A 23621-nucleotide genomic window follows, 5' to 3' on the forward strand; every position below is an offset into this window, starting at 1 on the left:
TTATTTTTTATCCTCACCCGAGGACATTTTTTTGTTTTTTTGGGGGGTGGGGGGTTTGTTCAAATAGAGTGGGAGGAAGAGAAAGGGAGAGAGAGAGAAACTCGATGTGAAAGGGACACATCGAGTGGTTGCACACGCACGACCAACCAGGGCTGGGGACAAACTGCAACCGAGGTATGTGCCCTTAGTGGGAACCGAACCCAGGTCTCTCTGGACCGCAGGCCGACGCTCTAACCGCTGAGCCAAACCGGCCAGGGCTATAGTTTTAACAATTATGTATTTATTGTGGGAAAGGTTTGAGAGACTGATTAAGATTGTTTGGGGGCGTGTTAAAGACCCTTTCAGTGAATTCTGCTTGCAAATGGTTGGCGTTACACAGCTGTCTTCTCCGTGTGTCTTCACATCATTTTCTCTGTGTGTTTCTGTGCACTCACGTGTGCTGCTTCTACCTTTATGGAATGCTCTCACACCTTTCCCCCCCCTTGCACCTGGCAAGCTACTGTCGAGCCTGTCAGGTTACACGGCTCTTCCCAGGGAAGTCTTTCCCAACACTGCACACCTGACTGCAAGGTCCAGTGACCTTGGGGATGTTACGTAATCTTTCTGAACTTTTAATCTTCAAAATGGGATAATAATGGCTCATAATTCATATCTCTGTCATGAAAACTAAAGGAGTTAATACGTGGGAGAATGGAATGGAATTTCGAAAGATGTAAAATTTCTGATTTAGAAATTAATAAGAGGGCTTATTTTTATATTTTAATGTGGATGGTGGTAGGTATTAAACTGCTAAGGCACGTTTAAGAGTGATTAATTTTTAAACGATATATTTACAATCTATTAGCAATGACTTCTTTTACAACTCTTTAATGATGAAATTTGTCAACTAAATGTATTGGGGGTTTTAAAACATTTATTTTGCATATACAAGCTAATATCTTAGAAGACAACTGCTGAGAATTGTTTTATCAGAGAGTTTATACAGAGGGTTGCCTAAATTCGCACCCTACATAGTGCTCGGTAGGAAAGGAATAAAGGGATTTTATTTATACGTCGTCTTCCGTGGCCCCATCGTGAACAGAATTGAATTGAATCAACCCCGCTCCGCGCTGCCCTTCACGAAGCCTGTAGTAGCCACTTGCCAACGATAGGCGGCGCACGTGAACAGGCTCCAGGGGGCGGGCCGCCCGAGCACGCCTCTCGGTAACGCTGTGGTGCGTCTCGGCTTCCGTAGAGCATTGAGCAAGATGGCAGCCTCCGAGACTGTTAGGCTACGGCTTCAATTTGATTACCCGCCGCCAGCCACCCCGCACTGCATGGACTTCTGGCTTCTTGTCGACTTGAACAGATGCCGGGTAGTCACGGATCTCATTAGTCTCATCCGCGAGCGCTTCGGCTTCAGTTCCGGGGCCCCCCTCGCCCTCTACTTGGAGGGGGCGCTTTTGCCCCACGGCGAGAGCGGGCGCCTGGTACGAGACAACGATTGCCTCAGGTGCGCGCCGAGCGGGCGTGGGGTGCGGCGGGGTGGCCGGCCGGCCGGGGACGCGCCTGCGCGTGTCCAGGGGCGCCTCAGGCCTCTGGAGACCGCGAGAGGGTGGAGAGTGGGGTGGGGGATGGGGATGGGGATGAGGTGGGACTCAAACCGCACCTTCGTGTCCCGCAGAGATTCTGATTAATGAGTTATGAGGTTCAGGAATCTGCATTGTCTCGGGCATCCTTCCCCGGGGGCTTCTGATGTAGGCGGTCAGTGGAGCAAACTTGGAAGAACCTTGATTTCGTGTGTGGGCAGGGCCCGAGTCTTAGCCCGGATCCCGCTAGCGCTCATTGAACCTGGCGCTGTGTTACGTGCGCGTGATGCAGGCCTGCCTGAGACCGGCCCTCCTCGGGCAGCTCGCAGGGGCAGGTGCCAGAGGCCCCAGCAGAGGACCAGGACTCTCTTCCTCACGTGCGGCTTGTCCATCGCCCCTGCGTTGTCCCCTGAGACTTCTGATGGGCTTCATTCCCAGCCTCACCAGGGCGTTCTGTGGTTCACCCGAAGAGGTGTTTGGGGCCTTCTGGGTTGTGAATTGGGAAACAAAATTGCCTTTGGAAATTAAAAAAAGAAAAAAGGTACTAAGATGAATATAGAGGAGTAATTGTGGTACGAACTGCCCTCGTGTGGTGGATTTGTTTCAATAAAATGGTAAGACATCGTCGTTTCAGTTCGGAGTGGATCTTGGACTAATTTATTCAGGGCTTCTTTTTAAAGCTCCAGCTGCAGTGAAACTATTCTGTGCTTGTGAAGCAGGCTGTTTCCTCTTGCTTGCCCTTTGTTGAGTATTCCTTGCCCCGGAGCATGTCAGATTCATAAGATTTGTTCAGAATATCAGGGAGTTTAATTTGGGACAGTTATCCCATCTTTGAGTGTGTGTGTGTGTGTCTTAAAATCAGGAACACTGTGATTTATTAATGTCTAACTGTTTCTTTTATTTTTTATTTATTTTCTTGATGTTAGAGAGGGGAAGGGAGAGGGAGAGAGAGAGAAACATCGATGAGAAAGAACATCAATTGGCTGCCTCCTGCATGCCCTCCACTGGGGATCTGGCCCACAACCTGGGTATGTGCCCTGACTGGGGCAACCTCCTGGTGCATGGGTCGATGCTCAACCAGTGAGCCATACCAGCAGGGTTGTCTAGCTGTTTTTTTTCTTAATCCTTGCCCGAGGATATTTTTCCATTTTTGTTCAGATAGAGTGGGAGGAAGAGAGGGGGAGAGAGAACCATCGATGTGAAAGGGACACATCAACTGGTCACCTCCTGCATGACCCCAACCAGGGCCAGGGATGAACCGCAACCGAGGTACGTGCCCTTGACTGAAATCAAACCCGCAACTCATTGGTCTTTGAGCCTATGCTCTAACCACTGAGCCAAACCAGCCAGGGCTGTCTAGCTGTTTCTAATGACACTTTGAAATAGACCAACTTTCAAACAGTTATTTTTCCTTTTTATTCACTGTGGAATAGATGTCCATTTTCTTTGCAATTTAAATAGTAATAGAACTGTGAGGACTGCATCCTCTTCTATTAAGTTTACTTTCGGAACTATCCCCTGCTTAATGAATAAATAAGTTGCACCTAGCTAACCAAAGTTATGCATACGTCAATTAATGAATCGTCTGAGAATTATACTTTTTTTTTTTTTTTTAATCCTCACCCGAGGATATTTTTCCATTTTTTGTACAGATAGAGTGGGAGGGAGAGAGAGGAAGGGAGAGAGAGAGAGAAACATCGACGTGAAGGGACACATCGAGTGGCTGCCACCCGCACGACCAACCAGGGCCGGGGACAAACTGCAACCGAAGTACGTGCCCTTAGCGGGAACCGAACCCGGGTCTCTCCGGACCGCAGGCCGACGCTCTAACCGCTGAGCCAAACTGGCCAGGGCAAGAGAATTATACTTTTTATAAAGATGTTAAACAATGTCAAAAGCAAACTGCGAAAGCTGTGATAAGAAATAAATACAGCACAGTGGCAGGTAGAATTCCTCCTAAGTGCTTCAAATGCCCAAGCTCATATAGTAAATACATCTGCAGCTGGCTACAGTGGTAAATGGGGCAGACCATAGGAAAAAATAGAATTTGGAAATGTTTTGTTATGTTTTTTGGTTTCATGTCCCCAATTATTCTCTGTCTTCCCTGACACTCACTTTTCTTCAGAGCTGCAGAAGAAATAGTCTCATATTCTTTTTTTTTTTATCCTCACCCGAGGACATTTTTCCATTTTTTGCACAGATAGAGTGGGAGGGAGAAAGAGGAAGAGAGAGAGAGAGAGAAACATCGATGCGAAAGGGACACATTGAGTGGCCGCCACCCGCACGACCAACCAGGGCCGGGGACAAACTGCAGCCGAAGTACATGCCCTTAGCGGGAACCGAACCCGGGTCTCTCTGGACCGCAGGCGGACGCTCTAACCGCTGAGCCAAACCAGCCAGGGCAGAAATAGTCTAATTTTCAAAGGTACCTAATATTGTTGGAGAAGACTAAAATAACTAGTGTTGTGTTTCTGTGTATTATCTTCTTGTGTGATGCAGACAGTCAGATTGGATAATTATACTAGGTTATGCTGCTAAGTGCAGAACATGGTTCAGGAAGAAGAGATCATTGGGGAACACAAATGGTCAGGGAGGGAATTTAGAAGTATCTTGAAGGATGGGTAGGAAATGTTGGATGGCGTAGTACAGTTGCGGAGGCACAAGGCTGCCTGACTCGGTAAAGAGATGAGTCTGATCAGCCGTGGGATTCTGTTGGGGTTGCTGGGAGCACTGAAAGCAGTCTCATGAGGGAAGGCGGAGCCAGGTTGTGGGAATCCTGAGATACAACCGTAGAGGCTTGAGAGGCATTTTCATACTTACATGCCTTGGCCCTTCCTCACAGCCCATTCTCTTAAGCCCAGGGAACCTGACTTCCTCTCCTCCCAGGCTGCTGGCAGTGAGCTCCTGAAGGTGGTCTCCAACTCTCCTGCAAGGAGGACGTACTCCCACTCACTGAGAGCCCCATATTAGTCTGCTGGGGCTGCTGTAACAAAGTACCACAGACAGGGTCGCTTAAACAACAGAAATACAGTTCTGGAGGCTAGATGTCCGAGATGGAAGTATTGGCAAGTTTTTTTAATGAGGCGTTGCTCCTTGGTTTGTAGATGCCTCCCTTTTCCTTGTGTCCTTACATGACCTTCTCTGTGTACAGGCATATCTCTTTCTCTCTCTTTTTAAAATCAATTTTTAGAGAGAGAGAAAGAGAAATATTGACTTATTGTTCCACTTATTGATATATTCATTGGTTACTTCTTGTATGTGCCCTGGCTGGAGATCAAACCGCAACCTTGGCATATTGGAAGGACGCTCTAACCAACAGAGGTACCTGGCCAAGACCTACACATCATTCTTTTTTTTTAAACATTTTTTTTTTCTTTATTGATTTTAGATACAGAGGAAGGGAGAGGGAGAGAGAGAGAAACATCAATGAGAAAGAACATCAATTGGTCGCTTCCTGCATGCCCCCCACTGGGGATTTGGCCCACAACCTGGGCATATGCCCTGACTGGGAATCGACCTGGTGACCTCTTGTTGCATGGGTCGATGCTCAGTCACTGAGCCACACTGGCCGAGTTTTCACATCATTCTTTTAAAATGCGATCTACACCAAGAGGTCGCCGGTTCTATCCCTGATTCCTGGTCAGGACACATGCCCAGGTTGTGAGCCAAATCCCCAGTGGGGGGCATGCAGGAGGCGGCCAATCGATGTTCTCTCTCATCGATGTTTCTATCTCTGTCTTCCTCTCACTTCCTCTCTCTCTCAAATCAATAAAGGAAAACAAAATTTTTAAAAATGCTATCTAGTGTTCCTTTGTATACATATCAGTTTACTAAACCCACCCCTTATTAATGGACATTTTAGGTTGTTATCTTAGTTTGGGCTGCTATAACAAAAATACCATTAACTTGGGTAGCTTATAAACAGAAATTTATTTCTTACAGTTCTAGAGGCCGGAAGTCCGAGATCAAGGTGCCAGCAGATTTGATGTCTGGTGAGGGCTTGCATTCTGGTTCATATATGACACTTTCACAGTGTCCTCGTTTGGTGGAAGTGGACAGGGGGGCCCTGTGGGGTACATTGATCTTATTCATGAGGGCTCCACCCTCATGACCTAAGCATCTTCCAGAGGCCCCACCTCCTAATGCCATCATATCAGGGGTTAGGATTTCAACATAGGAGTTTTTGGGGACACAGATGTTCAGCCATGGTAGTTTTCTGTTTTCCACTGTTACATACTGCTGTGGTGAATACTCTTGTGTATCTTTGTGTCCTTGGGCAATAAGTCAGTAGGATACATTCCTGGAAGAGGTACTCTTGGGTCAAATTGGCCTGTAGAAAAGTTGTACAGGTCAGTGTTTATGTCAACAATACTTGAGTTACTTTTGTTCAGTATTATGAGAAAGGTAAGAGAGCAGAGTGATTAAGAGCTCAGAGTCTAGAATCAGAACCCTGCATTTTATTTTTATTTATTTATTTATATATTTTTTTATCCTCACCCGAGGATATTTTCCATTTTTTGTACAGATAGAGTGGGAGGGAGAGAGAAAGGAAGGGAGAGAGAGAAACATCGACATGAAGGGACACATCGAGTGGCTGCCACCCGCACGACCAACCAGGGCCGGGGACAAACTGCAACCGAAATACGCGCCCTTAGCGGGAACCGAACCCGGGTCTCTCCGGACCGCAGGCCGACGCTCTAACCGCTGAGCCAAACTGGCCAGGGCAGAACCCTGCATTTTAATCTTAGCTCTACAACTCATTACCTATGTGCTGTTGGCCAAATGTCAAATAACTTGACCTCTCTGGCAGTGACCATGCAGGCCGGTGCAAGCAGCAGCCAGATAGGAAGGAGGCTTCAGGGAACAGATGGGACCCAGAGAGGGTGCAGGTCTATTCTTTCACCCTCCTTGTTGAATTTCACCTCCATCTGATAGGACATGACATTAAAAACCCACCAACTCCTGTTCTCAGAGGACTAAAACATTTATTGTATTAATACAAATTAGAGCTAATATTTGGATAGCACTTGTTCTGAGGCGAGCACTGCTCTAGACACATATAGCATCTCATTGAGTACTATAATTATTATTAGTATCCCCATTTTAATCCTCACTTGAGGATATTTTTTTATTTATCTTCAAGATGAGAAAGGTTGAGGTGGTGATATTTTTATTTATTTATTAAAAAAATTAAAAAAAATTTTTTTATTGATTTTTAGAGAGAGAGGAAAGAAGAGGGAGAGAGAGAGAGAAATATTGATGAGAGAGAACATCAATTGGTTGCTTTCTGCATTCCCCCCACTGGGGATTTGGCACACAACCTGGGCATGTGCCCTGACCAGCAATCGAACTGGCGAACTCTTGGTGCATGGGCTGCTGCTCAACCACTGAGCCACACCGGTTGGGCGAGGTGGTGATACTTTTAAATTTTGATTAAAGTGGCAGAAGAAGGATTTGAACCCAGACAATCACTTTAGCCTTGGCAGGCAGTGAGGGGGCGGTGTCAGGCAGGGCAGATGGGCATGTCTGTATTTTTTTTTTAAATCCTCACCCAAGGATATTTTTACATTTTTTAATTTTCAGACAGAGTAGGGGGTAGAGAAAAACATCAATGTGTGACAGAGATATAGATTGGTTGCCACCCGCATGACCCCAACCAAGGCCAGGGACGAACTGCAACCGAGGTACATGCCCTTGGCCGGAATCGAACCCGGGACTCCCTGGTCTGCAGGCTGACGTTCTAATCTCTGAGCCAAACCGGCCAGGGGTGGGCATGTCTATATTTCTTTTTTTTTTTATCCTCACCCGAGGACATTTTTCCATTTTTTGTACAGATAGAATGGGAGGGAGAGAGAGGAAAAGAGAGAGAGGGAAACATCGATGTGAAAGGGACACATCGAGTGGCTGCCACCCGCACGACCAACCAGGGCCGGGGACAAACTGCAACCGAGGTACGTGCCCTTAGCGGGAACCGAACCCGGGTCTCTCTGGACCGCAGGCGGACGCTTTAACCGCTGAGCCAAACCGGCCAGGGCTATATTTCTTTATGACAGAATCCTAGATGTGAAACTGCAGATGTAAAGGGAATACCTAACTTTTTTTTTTTTTAATCCTCACCTGAGGATATTTTTCTGTTTATCTTCATATAGAGTGGGAGGGAGAGAGAGAGAAAGAGAAAGAAAGAAACATTGATATGAGAGGGACACATGGACTGGTTGCCTCCCACATGACCCCAACCAGGGCTGGGGACAAACTGCAACCAAGTTACATGCCCTTGACTGGAATTGAACCCGTGACTCATTGGATCGAAGGCTGACACTCTAACCACTGAGCAAAACCGGCCAGGGCCTAACTTTTTTTTTCAATCCTTACACGAGGATATTTTTCATTGAGTTTTAGACAGAGTAGGAAGGAGTAAGGGAGGGAGAGAGAGAGAGAAACATTGATGTGAAAAAGACACATTAATTAGTTGCCTCTCATACGACCTTGACTGGGGCCAGGATCGAACCTGCAACCCAGGTCCATGCCCTTTACCAGGATTCGAGCCCACAACTCTGGTATGAGGGCCAGTGCTCTAACTGCTGAGCCAAACCAGCCAGGGTGGAATACCTTACATTTTGATAATACTACCGAGTTTGCCCTGCAAAGAGTTTGAATGAAAAGTGGAGGGTCTGGCCCTGGCCAGTTCAGCTTAGTGGTTGGAGTGTTGGCCCACAGACCAATGAGCTCAGATTCGATTCTGGTCAAGGGCACTTACCTCGGATGAGTTTTGTCCCCGGTCCTGGTTGGGTCGTGCAGGGGGTGGCCACTCGATGTGGCTCTATCACATTGATGTTTCTCTCCCCCCCCCCCCACTCTATCTGATGATAAATGAAAAAGTATCCTCAGGTGAGGAATAAAACAAGAAAAGGAGAAGGTCTGGTTTTTTGTTGTTTTTTTCTTTTAATCCTCACCTGAGGATTTTCCACTGATTTTAGATAGAGTGGAAGTGGGGCAGGGAAGGAGAAAGGGAAACATTGATGTGAGAGAGACACATTGATTGGTTGCCTCCTGCACATGCCCTGACCTGGGTGGGGGATTGAACCTGCAACCCAGGTACGTGCCCTTGATCAGGAATTGAACCCACTACCCTTTGGTGTGTAGGCCAGTGCTCTAACCACTGCACACACTGTCCAGGGATGCAGGGTCTGAAAATTTTCTTGGAGTCATATCTCTTCCACCGCTAATTACACAGATAATTCACTTCCCTTTGTAAAAGGGCAGCTGCATTTGTTTGATCCACATTTCTTGGTAGAGAAATAAAGAACATTGCCAGCGAAAGTATACCCTGAAAGGAGTGGTAACTAAGCAGGTGAACCATTTCATATTCTCCAGGTAGCATTTTGTCTCTCAGTCTTAACATGTTCCATACTGTAATTTTTCTCTCAGGAACAGCAGGTAGTGAGGCTGCAGCAATCACAGGCCATACCTTCATGCCAAGTGTGCGCAGATCTGTTGTCTTCAGGGTGGGTGAGATGATGCCAAGGGCTGCTTTTGAAAGCATGAGGGAGTTGCAGGCTCTTCTGCAAGGCAGGGGTCCTGCCTATTCTAGATGGCGGCACTGCTGTGTTCCAGTGATTTTAGTCGTCTACCATGACAGAAAGTCTTGTGGCCATTTTCAAAGTTTATGGGAAGTTGGGGTCTAGTTTGCTGTCTCAGAATTGAAACTCGAATTATACAAATTGACCAAGAAAGCAAGGAACAGCTTTGCACAGTGGCAGTATTGTAGCCAATGAGGTTTATCCGAGGCACAATTATTGCTAACTGAAAAAAAAAAAAGAATAACAAGGAACAATCTGATACGCTGGAGGTTCCCCAATAGATTTTAGATTCACAGGATGCCAAGCTAGCTTTTGCCAGTTTAAAGAATACTTCCTATGCCCTGGTCAGTTTTGCTCAATGGTTAGAGTGTCGGCCTGCAGACCAAAGAGTCACAGGTTCAATTCCAGTCAAGGGCACGTACTTCAGTTGTAGTTTGGTCCCCAGCCCTGGTTGGGGTCATAACAGAGGCAACCAGTCCATGTGTCTTTTTCACTTCAATGTTTCTCTCTCTCTCTCTCTCTCTCTCTCTCTCTCTCCCCAACTCTATCTGAAGATAAATGCGGGAAAATATCCTTGGGTGAGGATTTAAAAAAAAAAGAATACTTCCTTGCTGCTTGATGCTGACATCTACAGCTGGGAACAGAGGGTAAAGTGTTTTTATAATTTAAATCCCTGATCTTTCAGAGTTTTATTTCTCTCTTTATCCTATTCCTGATATCAGTAGCTTTTTTTTAACCTTGATTTGTATATGACTGTGTATTTTGTGCCCTGAGGATAATTAAGAATTGTTTTTTCAACTACCACATTGAGATAAATCCACAGGATTATTATTCCTTAAACAAATTTTTTTTAAAAATATTTTTTTCTTTATTGATTTGAGAGAGAGATGCAAACATCGATAAAAGAGAACATCGATTGGCTGCCTCCTGCATGCCCCCCACTGGGGATTGGGCCCATAACCTGGGCATGTGCCCTGGGCATGTGCCCTGGCCGGTTTGGCTCAGCGGTTAGAGCATCGGCCTGCGGTCCAGAGAGACCCGGGTTCGGTTCCCGCTAAGGGCATGTACCTTGGTTGGCAGTTTGTCCCCGGCCCTGGTTGGTCGTGCGGGTGGCAGCCACTCGATGTGTCCCTTTCACGTTGATGTTTCTCTCCCTTCCTCTCTCTCCCTCCTACTCTATCTGTGCAAAAAATGGAAAAATGTTCTCGGGTGAGGATAAAAAAAAAAAAAAATTTAAAGAGTGCTTATAATATGTCTTCTTATTTACCAACTGTACTTTATTTTCAAATATGATTGTCAACATCTTGGTTACTAAAAAAAAATCTTGATGAAATATATAGCTAGATAGATATAAATGTATTGAAAGTAAAATGTGTGTTTTTAGCAGGCATTTTTTGAGTGCCCACTCTGTGCTTGGCATTGGGGACACTCAGCTGTCCATCACTGGGCTGCACATATTAGGAGGAGCTGTTTCCAGTTAATGGAGGAACAGAATTCCTTTCCTGTAATGAAATAATTTTATTATTATTATTTTTTTATCTTCACCTGAGGACATTTTCCCATTTTTTGTTCAGACAGGGTGGGAGAGAGGGAGAGACAGAGAGAGAGAGAGAGAGAGAGAGAGAGAGAGAGAGAGAGAGAGAAACATCTACGCAAAAGGGACACATCGAGTGGCTGCCACCCGTACAACCCAACCAGGGCCGGGGGACAAACCACAACCGAGGCACGCGCCCTTAGTGGGAACTGAACTCGGGTCTCTCTGGACCACAGGCCGACGCTCTAACTGCTGAGCTAACTGGCCAGGGTGCAAAATAATTTTAGATGATGTGTGTATTAGGGTTCTCCAGAGAAACAGAAGCAATAGGAGATACTGTAGAAATAGATACATAGATATACATATAAGATTTATTATAAGGAACTGGCTCATGAGACTACGGAGGTTGAGAGGTCCCAAGATCTGAGGTCAGCAAGCCGGAGACCTAGGAAAGCTAATGATGTAGTTTCAGTTCAAGTTCAAAGGTCTGAGAACCAGGAGAGTTTATAGTGTAAGTTCCAGCCCTAGTTTGAGTCCTAAGGCAGGGAAAGACCCATATTCCAGCTCAAAGATACTTCTGCAGAGAGAGTGAATTCTTCCTTGCTCAGCCTTTTATTCTATTCCGGCCTTCAGTGAATTGGGTGAGGCTCATTCACTTTGGGAAAGGCAGTCTGCTTTACTCAGTCTGCTGATGCAGATGTTAATCTCCTCCAGAAACACTTCTACAGATAAACCCAGAACAATGTTGAACCAAATATCTGGGCACTCATGGTCCAGTCAAGTTGATACATATAGTTAATAATGACAAAATGTCATGGAATTTTATGATGACTGTCACTAGCCCAGAAAACATAAAATTTTCAGTATTTTCCTAAATGTAAACAAAATAAAAATAAAATCTGACTTTAAAAAAAGCAGCCCACATTTAAAAACAAAATTGGATACTTAGCATTATCACTATTGGTGGTTGGCAACTTAGGAGTGGAAACACTGTGAAGTTAGACAGACTGAGGTTTGAATCCCTTTTCTGCTGCTTACTAGCTTTGGCTCTTGGACAAGTTATTTATCTGAACTGTAATTTTGTGATTTGTTTTAAAATGAAAGCTACCTACTTTGTGGTGGTGGTTAGAGAAAATGTATAGAAAATGTTTGGGACGCAGAAGAAGTCAATACATAAAAGTAGTCATTTGAAAGTTGACCATAAGGGAAGCCATGTAAGCCATTTTGTCAAAAAGAGTCTTTTGTCCTTCAATGATTTGATGTTTTTTCATCGACTGAGAGCATTGACAGTTTGCAGTCATCTCAATATATATAACAACATCCTGGAGACACAGTTACTCACTAGTTTTCTCTCTTGTTCTTTTGATAGAGTTAAATTAGAAGACAGAGAAGTTGCTGAGAATCCTGTAATAGTCAGTAATGGTGATAGTACTCATTTCTTACCTAGAAAAGCAAAGAAGCGGTCGTTTAGGTTGGAGGAGGATGAAGAAACTGATTACAGAAGTTCAAAGAAGCACTGGAAGAGACAACAGGATGATAACGAGAATACCTTGGATATAGAACCTAAAACTGTCACAGATGAGAAAGTGAGGAAAAAAAACAAGAGGAAAAAGAAAGCTCCATGTGTCGTCGTAGATGATGATGTCGGAGAGACAAAAAGAAAATCACCAAAAAAGAAGAAGAAGTGTGTGTATAGAAAACAGAAGAGTCCCAAGTCTTCTAAAGCACAGACAGGGAAAGGGTGGACTGTTGAGAAGTGTAGTCCTCCAAAAGGTTCTGCTAGAAACAGCCTGGTTAAAGCCAAGAGCAAAGGTGGTATGGACGTTCATACAGAAGATAGTCCCAGTTCCTCCTCAGAGTCTGAGTCTTGTCATGAGTCAACCAGTGATGGTCTAAGAAATGTCATCTTGGAGGTCAGAAAGTCCTCAGAGAAAGTGTCAACTGTATTGTCAGTGGAAGGGCCCTCTATAAAAAACCCAACTGCAAACAAAGTAGCTATAGAAACTGGCTCTAACTCTGCCCTCATCGAGGACGAGACTGTCAGAACATCATCTAGTTCAGACTCTGGTTCAGAGTCAGATGACCAGTGCATGGTGTCAAAGAGCCCCTTGGGGAAGGGTGCCGGGCTCTTAAAGACAGTAGGCCTGTTTCCAGGAAGAGGTCCAGGTCTGGGGTCTTCATCACAGACTGCAAATGCTACAGGATGGAAGCACTCTGACTCCAATGGTGGCAAACAGGCTCCTGGTCCTCCTCCCAACGTGACTCTCCCTGCCGGTTTGGGAAGAGGTTGGGGTAGAGGAGAGGACCTTCTTTCTTGGAAGGGAGTTAGGGGTCGGGGCATTCGGGGGAGAGGTCGAGGAAGAGGGCTTGCTGTTCCTCATGTTTTAAATAGAGATACTGAATATCAGAAGCAGCAGCATTTAAATGAAATGGTAACAAACTCATCTACTGTTATCCAGGCAAGTAGTCTTCACTGTGAGTTGTCCACTTCCCTTTTCCCCCTGGAGTGTGTCTGCAGTTGATGTCATGGGTTCACATTTTCTCACCAGTGACAAAGTCACATGACTAATACTGTTTTTCAGAATCCAGTAGAGACACACAAGAAGGACTACAGTCTGTTACCACTGTTAGCAGCTGCTCCCCAAGTTGGAGAAAAGATTGCATTTAAGGTATATTTTAAAATAACAGTTACAACAAAAATATTATTCTCCCTTCAGGTAAACTTACTCATTAGCAGTGTACACACACGCACACACACACACACACCTCTACACACCCCTTCCCACCCAAATCATATCTTTCTTGTTTTCATGCTTAGTGTGTAGTAGGTGCCCAGTAACTGTTTTCTACATGAATAAAAATGGCTTAGTCTAGTGTCTGGAACATAGCAAGTGCTCAGTAAAAGAAAGCAATACATATCACCCGTTCCCCCCAAGCCACCGGAACTGCTGTTTAGCCACAGGTTTGTAGTCGGGCTCTGCATGTTTTCAGAGGTAGGGTCGAGGAGCCACAGGGCTTGTGTGTTTGTGGACTTTTTCTTTTTTTTTTTAGCTTTTGGAACTAACATCCGATTATTCTCCTGATGTCTCTGACTACAAGGTAAGACTTTTTATTTAAAAATAATTGTCAGTATATTAAAGAAGCTAAAATCATATTTAATGTTGCTATTATGGATAATACAAATTCTTTTTGAGTAAACAATGGTATAAAGTAGAAAATAAAAATATTACCAAACTAGCCCGGCCGGTGTGAGTGTTGTCCCATGGACCAAGAAGTCGCTGGTTCGATTCCTGATTGGGACACATGCTGGGGTTTCGGGCTCAATCCCCAGTGGAGGGCGTGCAGGACGCAGCTGATCAGTTTTTCTCTTTCTCCCTCTCCTGTCCTCTTTCTCTAAAATCAATAAAAACATATTTTTAAAAAATTACCAAACTGTAAACTTTTTAATAGCATCACTGTGAAATCTCCCAGTGTTATTTTCCTTACACTTGGGGAGAATATAGAACGAGAATGACAAATTTAATTATTTTTTACTCATTTTTTAAAATTAGCTTAGACACACAGACTTATTTGAGTACCATTTCCCCATCATCTTAAACTTTGAAAGAAAATAATATAAAAGCTCTCAGCCAGAAAATTGGATTGTTTTCATCATAGGAATATATTTTACATATCTGAATTACTACTGCTTATTATAGTCTAATATGGTTTCTTTTGCATTATCAGTTAACCACAGAATTGACAAATACTATCCTTGGAATTTATTTATTTAATGTCTGTATGGACTTTCTATTGGCATATAAGCATTCTCACAGTTCAGTAAACACTGGACTCAATTAGTGGGATTACAGAATACAGGCTTCCTTCTCTTTTTCATCCAGTCAGCATTTTGTTGAAAATTGGATTAAAATGCATGCTTTCTTATTTTTTAAAGGTAACACTTGGTAATTTTAATATAGTAGTATAAAGTACAACGAGATTTGATTTAATCTGAGTTCATACCTTGGAAGACTTTTTAAATCTTGGTAAGAACTTTCCCTCAAAAGCAGGCTAGAAGAAGAATTAGTTCATAAAAGTATTAGATGGATTAGTTCTGGGTATTTGGTGTTTTATATTTTTCATCTTCTTAGCCCCTTAATATAGATGACCATATAATTTATCATCTAAATCAGGATACTTGTGAGTGAAAAGGATTAATATTATATTGATAATTATACTGGAAGGAGATGCAAATGGACCTATTTTGGGCAAACCAGGATGTTTTGTCACCCTGTATAACTAATTTGGTTCTGTGATATATGAGGAAATGGAAATAAGTATAAAATTGATACATTCCACAACCTCTTTCAACTGTGATTCTAGATGATACTAATTTTTTAAAAGTCACATTAAGTGGATGTTGGTCATCATAACTGTTACCTTGGAAACCTATTTGCTTACTTTATTTCCCAGTAGTTTTAGAACTTTTTTGAAATTGTTTTGAAAACCATTTTGAGCCCTGGCCAGTTTGACCCAGCGGTTAGAGCGTCCGCCTGCGGTCCAGAGAGACCCGGGTTCGGTTCCCGCTAAGGGCATGTACCTTGGTTGCAGTTTGTCCCTGGCCCTGGTTGGTGGTGCGGGTGGCGGCCGCTCGATGTGTCCCTTTCACATCGATGTTTCCCTCTCTCTCTCTCTCTCTCTTCCTCTCTCTCCCTCCCACTCTATCTGTACAAAAAATGGAAAAATGTCCTTGGGTGAGGATAAAAAAAAAAAACATTTTGAGAGAGAAAATTGGTTCCATTTTTTTTGTTTTTGTTTTTTGGTTGATCTTCACCCAAGGATATTTTTTCCCATTGATTTTTTTTTAGAGAGCGTGGAGAGAGTGGAAAGGAGGGAGGGAGGAGGAGAGGGAGTGAGAAACTTTGATTGGTTGCCACCTGCACATGCCCCCAGGGGTGGGGATCAAACCTGCAACCGTTCTGTGCAGGCTGACCCTCTAACCGCTGTGCCTTACGAGCTAGGTCCACTTTTCTGCTTTGACCACAGTGCTGTTACCCTGCTTCATCACCGGCTTTATTCATTAACTTGCCTTTAAGAGTCAAACCTCTCTTCAGAGTGTGTTCTCAGCCCCTGACCCTGTTGTGTTTGTACCTGTGGAATTTAAATTAATGGAGGTGACTGAGTGAGACACAGAGAAGCCAATGCTGTTGAAGAGGGGTGTATTACTTACAGTCCCTGAGAGGAGGGGCAGTGCATGCCCGGCAGTGCCAGAGGAAGGCTCCTGGGTATGGTCAGGAGGCAGGAGCAGGAGCCAGGAGAAAGCCTGGGCTAGAGCCGTTGTGGGGTCTGGGGACAGGCAGGCAGGGTTCAGGGAACGGTCTAGGATTAGCTCTGGGATGAGCAGGCTTTGGTCTATAGGGGCTGTTCCTAGCTGTGTCGTACCTGACCCTGGGGTGATTAAGATCAGGGAAAATAGTGGCTTGGTGTGTGGGTGTTGCATTTCACCTACGTGCCGATTTATTTCAGCAAATTTTTTTTAATAAGATAAAATTTACATAACATAAAATCCACCATTTAAAACATTTTCAAGTGTACGATTCAGTGGTTCTAGTATATTCATAATGTTTTGTATGTTGATTTTTGACTTCGACTTTTATTTTTGAAAGGAAGGAAAAATATTAAGCCACAATCCAGAGACCCAGCAAATAGATATAGAGATTCTTTCATCTGTACCTGGTGAGTCTTATGGAAAGCACTTGAAATTTAGACTTTGCATCTCTGCATTGGTTTCTGAGTAGCTGCGTGCACAGGAGCTGCTGTCTTCATTGGCCTCCGTGATTAACTGGCACTCTCTGCTACCTCTGCCAGCACAGAGCGGCCGGGGCTGGCGCCCGACTGTGGGTAGTGTGTCCACTGACAGGTGCTGGGTTTGTTCCCCAAGCTGTTAGGCAAGTTGTTCGTGTTACTGTAATTGTGTAATTTCATAAAAATTACATAAACCAATTAAAATTGATTTCAGAAATAATTGTTTCTATGAAACAAGCTGAATGCTGACTCAGGAATGTTGCTAAAAAACTTGCCATTGAGTTTTGTGTGGTTGGGTCAGCCATATAAGGGGTTGGGAGGAATTTGGTAAAAATCTGGGAATATTTTGCACTTAAATTGCCTTGCTAGTTTTTGCATTCTTGCATCGCTTAAAAAGCCCCTCAAAACTGGAAGTTGTGCAAATTGCAGACATACATTAAGGATATGCTTTATAAAAGAAAGACAGCTTTAGTTGGTGGACTCATGAAATCTACTCAGTTCTATTTCAAAAGATTGACAAATGAACATATTTTTGTGTGTTAAGTCAAAATAAAGTGTCTAAAGTATTTGTGTACACACACTCTTCACACATTATTCTGCCTTATCCTTGATTCACCTTGCTCATTATTTTTCTGAAATCCTGGAATGAGAGGACTTAACTTGGGTTGTGTTGTGCAGTCCCTGGCCAGAGACCAGAGGAGATCCCTTTTTCTTTAGCAGATCCTAAGGCAATTAATTAGTTTCTGTTTGTGTTTAAATATGGTAGTGAGTAAAATAATCAAAACTCCAGTACACTGAAGTTAGTCAAAAGGGTTTTTCAACAAAATATCTTTATGATATTAAGTAAATGATTAGATGTCATGTACACTGCTTTATTCTGATGAGGTTTCATTTGAAGAAATCCCCCTTCTTAGGGGTTTGCCCATGGTCAAATTCCATGGACATAGCCTGGTCACTGCTTGTCAGGTGATTGACAGTGATGACATCTAATTAGAACTTTTTCTTTGAGGCATCAAGGAACAGCTTTATCTGTTTTCTGATAGAAATACAGGTAGTCCTCACTTTGCATGGTTCTGATATTTATGTACTTCAATTACCATGGTTTAGCTACGTAACTTCCAATGACATAGTGTATGTTAACTGAAAGTAATTGCATAAAGTACTGCCAGCTCTTTAGTCCACAGATCACTGTGTAATAACATGCCCATCACGATCGGTGATCAGCCACATCACTTCTTTCAGAGTCTGGGTGCTCGGCTGCTGTGCTCCTGTCACTCAGTTCCCATACACACAGTTCGGTTTTGCTGCCTCCTTGTCCCTCAGTGATAAACCCGCATGATGTTGACAAAATGGATAATCGAAATAGGGAATTGGCCAACAAAGATGAAAGCACAATAAAAGCAAAAAGTACATTCAAATCAAGTCTAAGTGAAATTACAGAAGAAATAGCTAACCATGGGAATGTTGATATTGCGGTTTATATGAACTTCTTGACATAAATGAGGAGGGTATCGGTGATGGAAGGGATAAAGGTGTCCCAGAAGTGATATCAGCAAAAAATTTCTCAGGATTATGAAAAAGAAACAAACTTTCAGAGCTATTTCATGACATTAGATGCTCAAAGGATAAACTACTGAAAGCTGATCCAAACTTGGAAATGAGTGTGACAATTCCAAAGGCATAGAAAAGATTCTCTATCCTTGTTGCTGACAAGAAGGCAAGTACTGTTCAAACAGCCCTTGATAAGATTCTCACGAAGAAATAGAACACTTCAGTCCTCATTGTTTCTAATGTTTTAAGTTACAGTGTGCTACATAAATACTAGTTTTACTTCTTTTCATTTCCTTACACAGTAAAGGTTTTCTTGTTTTGACACAATTTTTTAAAGATTGCAAAACAGTTCAGCCAGTGTGGCTCAGTGGATTGAGCATTGTCCCATGACTGAGAAGTTCCGGTTCCATTCCTGGATCCATTCCCGGTCAGGGCACATGCCCAGGTTGCAGGCTCGATCCCCAGTAGGAGGCATGTGGGAGGCGGCCAATCGATATTTCTCACATCGATGTTTCTATCTCTCCCTCTCTCTCTAAAACAGTCAATAAAAACATTAAAAAAAAGATTGTGAAACAATCATAATTTTCCCCATTGATCATTAAGATGGTTTTTCATGATTTAAGCCTGCAATGTCATCTTTATTGCCTCACACTACCATGCAAAGTGAGGACTGCTATTTTTTCCAAGTAGTAAGCATGTATAATTTCTGACAACAGAGCCAAATAATAGGAAATGTGCAGAATTCAGATTACCTTCCCTTGGTGAAACACATCAATGATCTTTTGGGATTATTTTGTGGTTATACATTCTTTTCTGGAAGTACTAGTGATAGTGTATCAAGCTCATTTCTTTTTGATGAAGGAAAGATCGTCCCTGATAAATGGCCAAGAAGCTCCCGTGTGCCGGTGCAGGGTTTTCTCAGGGTGTCCTGTCACGGAGCACTCCATGCTTGCATGTGCGTACCCAGCCTCCACATCGCTGCCGTGTGTGGTGGTTTTTCTAATGGTGTAAATTGCCTGCAGAAGAGTGTTTTCACTACTGGGAAATGACTTACTGTCTCTCCTCCCTGCCATCTAGTTTCAGTCGTGAAAGAACCTGGGAAATTTGATTTGGTTTATCACAACGAAAATGGATCTGAGGTAGTGGAGTACGCCGTGACACAGGAGAGAAAGGTAGGCGTGCTTCTCTTGGGAGGCTTCGTCGTCCGGTCTGGCCGCTGGTTACTGGGGTCTGTCTGGACGGTGACATCACAGCTTCCCGAACTGTCTATGTTAAAATCATAAAGGGTCTGGGTCCTGGGGAGTGGCACATCCGTGCCAGGTGTCCAAATAGGGCGTCATCTTGGACCTTAAAGAGCCTCCATGACAAGATGCACATGTTAGAGTCTCAGAGTCGTAGAGTCTAGAGTTGCATAAAATCATAATATATAAGGTTATGGAAGGGTTTCAGTAGAAAAGACTAGCATATTTTAAAAGTCTTTTATTGACGTATAGGTTCAGAAAAGTGCATGTAAGTATAGCCTGAACGATTTTCATACGTGAACATACTCATGGAACTAGCACTCAGGTCAAGAACATTAACAGTCCCCTCTGGAAATCTCCATCATGTCGCCTTGTGTACCCCTCAGACATTACCACGATCTGACTGAAAACAGCAAAGATGGTTTTGAAGAATGACATAAAATGATGGTTCTGTCTTTTTACTTTGTTTAAACCCTTAAATTGCCACTTTAGGAAGTATGTTTCCGAGCTTTTTAGGCAGCCAGACTAGTTGCCGGCAGTGGGTGGCTCATATAGGATAATGCTAGCATTAAAGTAGACAGAATTTATATTGAAGGTGCTCATGTTTGAAATGGTATGGATATTATCCTATAAGTTCCAGTATTGCAAACTCACATTTTATCTCAAATGTAGAAACTCTGACTAGATTTTATGCTTTGATTTGTCTCTAAGATACATGATACTCTTAGAGATTTATTCCTAAAAGACATTTTCAGTGTCTGTGGTAGGATCAGCAGATTTGGCCCAGTCTTTTGTACTTCTTTATTTGCAGTATATTCAGCCTCGTTTTTTTGGTTGAAATGTATTCTTGGAAACTGTATTGGAAAATTAAACCTTACTGGCTTTCCTCTCTGTGCCTTTGCAGAGGCCTGAAGAGAGGCTGTAATTACCTTTTTGGACAGTAGATGGCCCCCATCACTCATCCACATGGCCAAGCGCTAGCGTTTGCTCTCTCGGTGAAATGTGAAGTACCTCCCCTTTAAGCAGCGCAGCATAAGAACTGCAGAGCTGCAGAAGGGGCATCAGCGGTCTATCGGGAACCCTTTTGGGTCACGTCTGCCTCCCAAGAGGTCTGTGGGCTGCCTCTCCACAGAAGCTTGTTGGGCAAATCCCCTTTGTGACTAGCTACCCTTCACTCCACTCCATCCCCCACAACCTCTGCTCTAAATCAAAGAAGGATGAAATATGCTTAATGTAAAATTTAGCTGCGTTTGAGGTAAACAAGTTTTTATACCCTAATTAAACCCAGTTTATTGGGATTCAGGCCTTCAACCATTCTGCACAAATGGAAATTTACTTGACTGAAGTGTTTAACTGACTAAAACCTCTATGACCTCAAAATGAAATCTCTAAATTAAATATTTTGTATTTTTCCTCAGATCACTGTTTTTTGGAGACAGTTGATTGATCCAAGACTGATCATTGAATCTCAGAGTAACAGGACATCAAGTACAGAGCTTGCCTGACTAGGACCTGTCCACCTCATAGTTTATAAATGCCTTGTTTGTGAAAGTGACTACAACCTGAACTTAAAAAAAAGCTTTTTGAAAGTTGTATGCATTTTTTATCTTCACTTTACTGCATAGGACAGAATATCTACCTCATTTTAAATAACATGGGTGTGTTGCTTTGTAGACCTTTTTTCCCCGTGTTAAATTTTAGTAACAAAATTTAAAACATGACATTCCCTGCTGGCATTGTTATATACCAGTCTGTATGGTTTCTTCTGTTTTATTGTATTTTTGACCATCAAGTAGCCATTGTCAGAAGCAGTTTATAATACCAAGTACAAGAAAGTGCTGCATATTTTGTCTCAGTAAGGTTTATTAAGTAACATTTTAAAACATGAAAGCATGTTACTTGACTTAATTTTTTACATTTGAGTTCTGTTAAATGTGGAACCTCTAATAAATTTCAAGTATTTTATCCTTGTAATTGTCAAGAATTGACGAGTAGTTGGGTTTGTTGCAGGCAGTGAGTTAAGAAATCCTTTCACATTTTTCTTAACTTGCAAGTGACGGCTCCTCAGGGCGTGTGGAGCAGTGAGAATCAGCTGGTGTGCGCGGGGGAGAACTCCCGTGTCACTCGGTGGGAGGCTTTCCTGTGCGCTCAGACCGAATGTCTCTCGCTGTAAGAGTCCAAGCACCTGGCTGAGTGTGCTGCAGTGAGGGTCTTGAACAGAAACTTCCTTTCCTGTTGTTATTCCACACAAAGCTAAAATGACAAACTATTCTGTGAAAATTGCTTTCTTTTAACAAAAGATGAGATCCCTCCTTCAGCTTTGCAGGTTTTTAAATAAAATCATATTGAATGAAACATCCATGCCGAGTCATCACATTTAGTTGAGTATTACGAATCTCTAGTGTTTCTTTCTTTCTTTTTTTAACAATAATGCGAGAGATTCAGGTTTTCTGGAACAAGAAGGGTTGCCTTGACTGAAGGGCGTGGTGTTGCAAAGTTTAGTCGAACAGAGTTTGTTAGATCTGGGCACTATTGGACCTGTGAAGATGCTGTCTGATTTTAATGTGCATGATGTTGATGTGTATCAAAATGGATTTATTGGTTTGTGATGAGAAGTATTGCTCCAGCATGATGGGGTCTTGGCACTGGGGTTCATGTGTAGCACACTTTCCAGGGTTTGGAAAACAAGGTAACTAGTAAACATCAACAGGTGCATGAAAAAAGGCTCAACATCGCTAATCATCAGGGAAATGCAAATGAAAACCTCAATGGGGTATTATCTCACACCTGTTAGAAGGGCTTTTCTCCAAAAGGCAAGAAATAAACAGTGGGGATGTGGAGAAAAGGGAACTCTTGCCCTGTTGGTGGGAATGTAAATTGATGTAGCTATGGAAAACAGTATGGAGGTTCCTCAAAATATTAAAACTATGTGATCCAGCAATTCCACTTCTGGGTGTTTATTTGAAGAAAACAAAAACATTAACTTGAAAATATACATGCACCCCATGATTATTACAACATTATTTACAATAGCCAAGATATAGAAACAACCTAAGTGCCCATCGATGGATGAATGGATTAAAAATGTGAGATAAATACAAATAATCTTAATTATTATTCAGCCATAGAAAAAGAAGCACATCTTGCCATTTGTAACATTATGGGTGGACCTTGAAGTTATCCTTAATGAAATCCTTAATGAAAAAACTCATCCAGAGAATGACAAATACCATATAATCCCACTTATATGTGGAATCTAAAAAAACCAAAAACAAACCCGAACTCATAGATACAGAGAGTAGATTGGTGGTTCCCAGAGGCATGGGGTGGGGGGCTGGGCAAAATGGGTGTAAGGGGTCAAAGGTACAAACTTCCAGTCATAAATAGGTCATAGGATGTAATTACAACATGGTGACTGCAGATAATAGTACTGTATTTCATATTTGAAAGTTGCTAAGGGAACAGATCTTAAAAGTAATAAAAAAATTGTAAGTATGGTGACAGATGTTAACTAGGCATTGTGGTGATCATTTTGTAATGTAGACAAATATTATGCCGTATACCTGAAACTAATATAATGTTATGGGTCAATTATACCAAAAAAAAAAAAAAAAGTTAACTAGTAAACATCAACTCAGCTGAAGGGAAGTGTTGACCTTAGGGTGTGTTTTTTCCCATTATAATCAGTTTATGAGTCACCTTGTCCTCTAGTGGTGTTTCTGAAACTATGAATAGCAGTCTACTAGAAGGGTCATTTTAGGTGTCATGACTTGCCTTTTGAAAAATGAAATACAAAAGAATAGAAAAGAAATAGTGCACCACATCCAGCAAATTAAAGTTTGCTTTATGAAACAATTTACATACAGCTGTGTGTGCTGGATCACCGTGTGAAGTGTAAATGCATTTCTTACTGCATGGAATCAGAGATACAATTGTCAGGTGTTTAAACTCGGAACTATACCACTCATTCCAGGAATGAGAGAGAAGAGGGGAAATGAAAGCAAAGGTTCTTGGCCGAAAGTACAAGCCAGGGGCCAAATCTCTGCCTCACTGCTCCTGGGCTGGTGGTCTAGGAGCGCTGTTCCAGGTGAGTAACATGGCAGGTACTCAGATGCCAGCCGTGGTTATCACAGGAGTATTCAGTGGGCATAAAGTAATACTCAACTCCTCTCAGGTCAGTATTGAGTGACTTGCTAAAGATGACCCAGCTAGAAGAGGAGAGTCTAATGTAATTTCAGAGCAGTATTCTTTTTCCCCAGGATGTTCTGGTGGCTGTCCCTAAGGGGGCTTTGTCCTGGCCTGAGTGTAAGTGGCAGTAGGGGCCTGCCTTACACTTCCCCCACTGCTGCCTTTATCCGTGGGA

General features: G+C 42.9%; 1 protein-coding gene and 1 pseudogene across 3 annotated transcripts; both read left to right on the forward strand.

Annotated features, from left to right (window-relative positions):
* Nucleotides 1–1247: 1247 nt before the first annotated feature.
* On the forward strand, nucleotides 1248–21779 carry COIL (coilin). Of its 3 annotated transcripts, XR_004960431.1 has the most exons (8): nucleotides 1248–1492; nucleotides 12052–13141; nucleotides 13265–13351; nucleotides 13734–13781; nucleotides 16328–16397; nucleotides 18879–18972; nucleotides 19095–19189; nucleotides 20677–20776. XR_004960431.1 is itself a non-coding variant. In XM_036269989.1 (7 exons), the coding sequence occupies exons 1-7, from the start codon at nucleotides 1248–1250 to the stop codon at nucleotides 20761–20763; spliced, it is 1722 nt and encodes a 573-aa protein (XP_036125882.1). In that variant the 3' UTR covers nucleotides 20764–21779. The 3 variants fall into 3 exon arrangements, 2 of the variants coding, with proteins under 2 accessions (XP_036125882.1, XP_036125883.1); XM_036269989.1 differs by lacking the exon at nucleotides 18879–18972 and having other exon boundaries at nucleotides 20677–21779; XM_036269990.1 differs by lacking the exons at nucleotides 19095–19189; nucleotides 20677–20776 and having other exon boundaries at nucleotides 18884–18972.
* LOC118635194 lies at nucleotides 9311–9477 on the forward strand (annotated as a pseudogene).
* Nucleotides 21780–23621: the final 1842 nt, after the last annotated feature.

This window comes from Molossus molossus, unplaced genomic scaffold (assembly GCF_014108415.1).
Source record: "Molossus molossus isolate mMolMol1 unplaced genomic scaffold, mMolMol1.p scaffold_m16_p_19, whole genome shotgun sequence".
Classification (NCBI taxonomy): domain Eukaryota; kingdom Metazoa; phylum Chordata; class Mammalia; order Chiroptera; family Molossidae; genus Molossus; species Molossus molossus.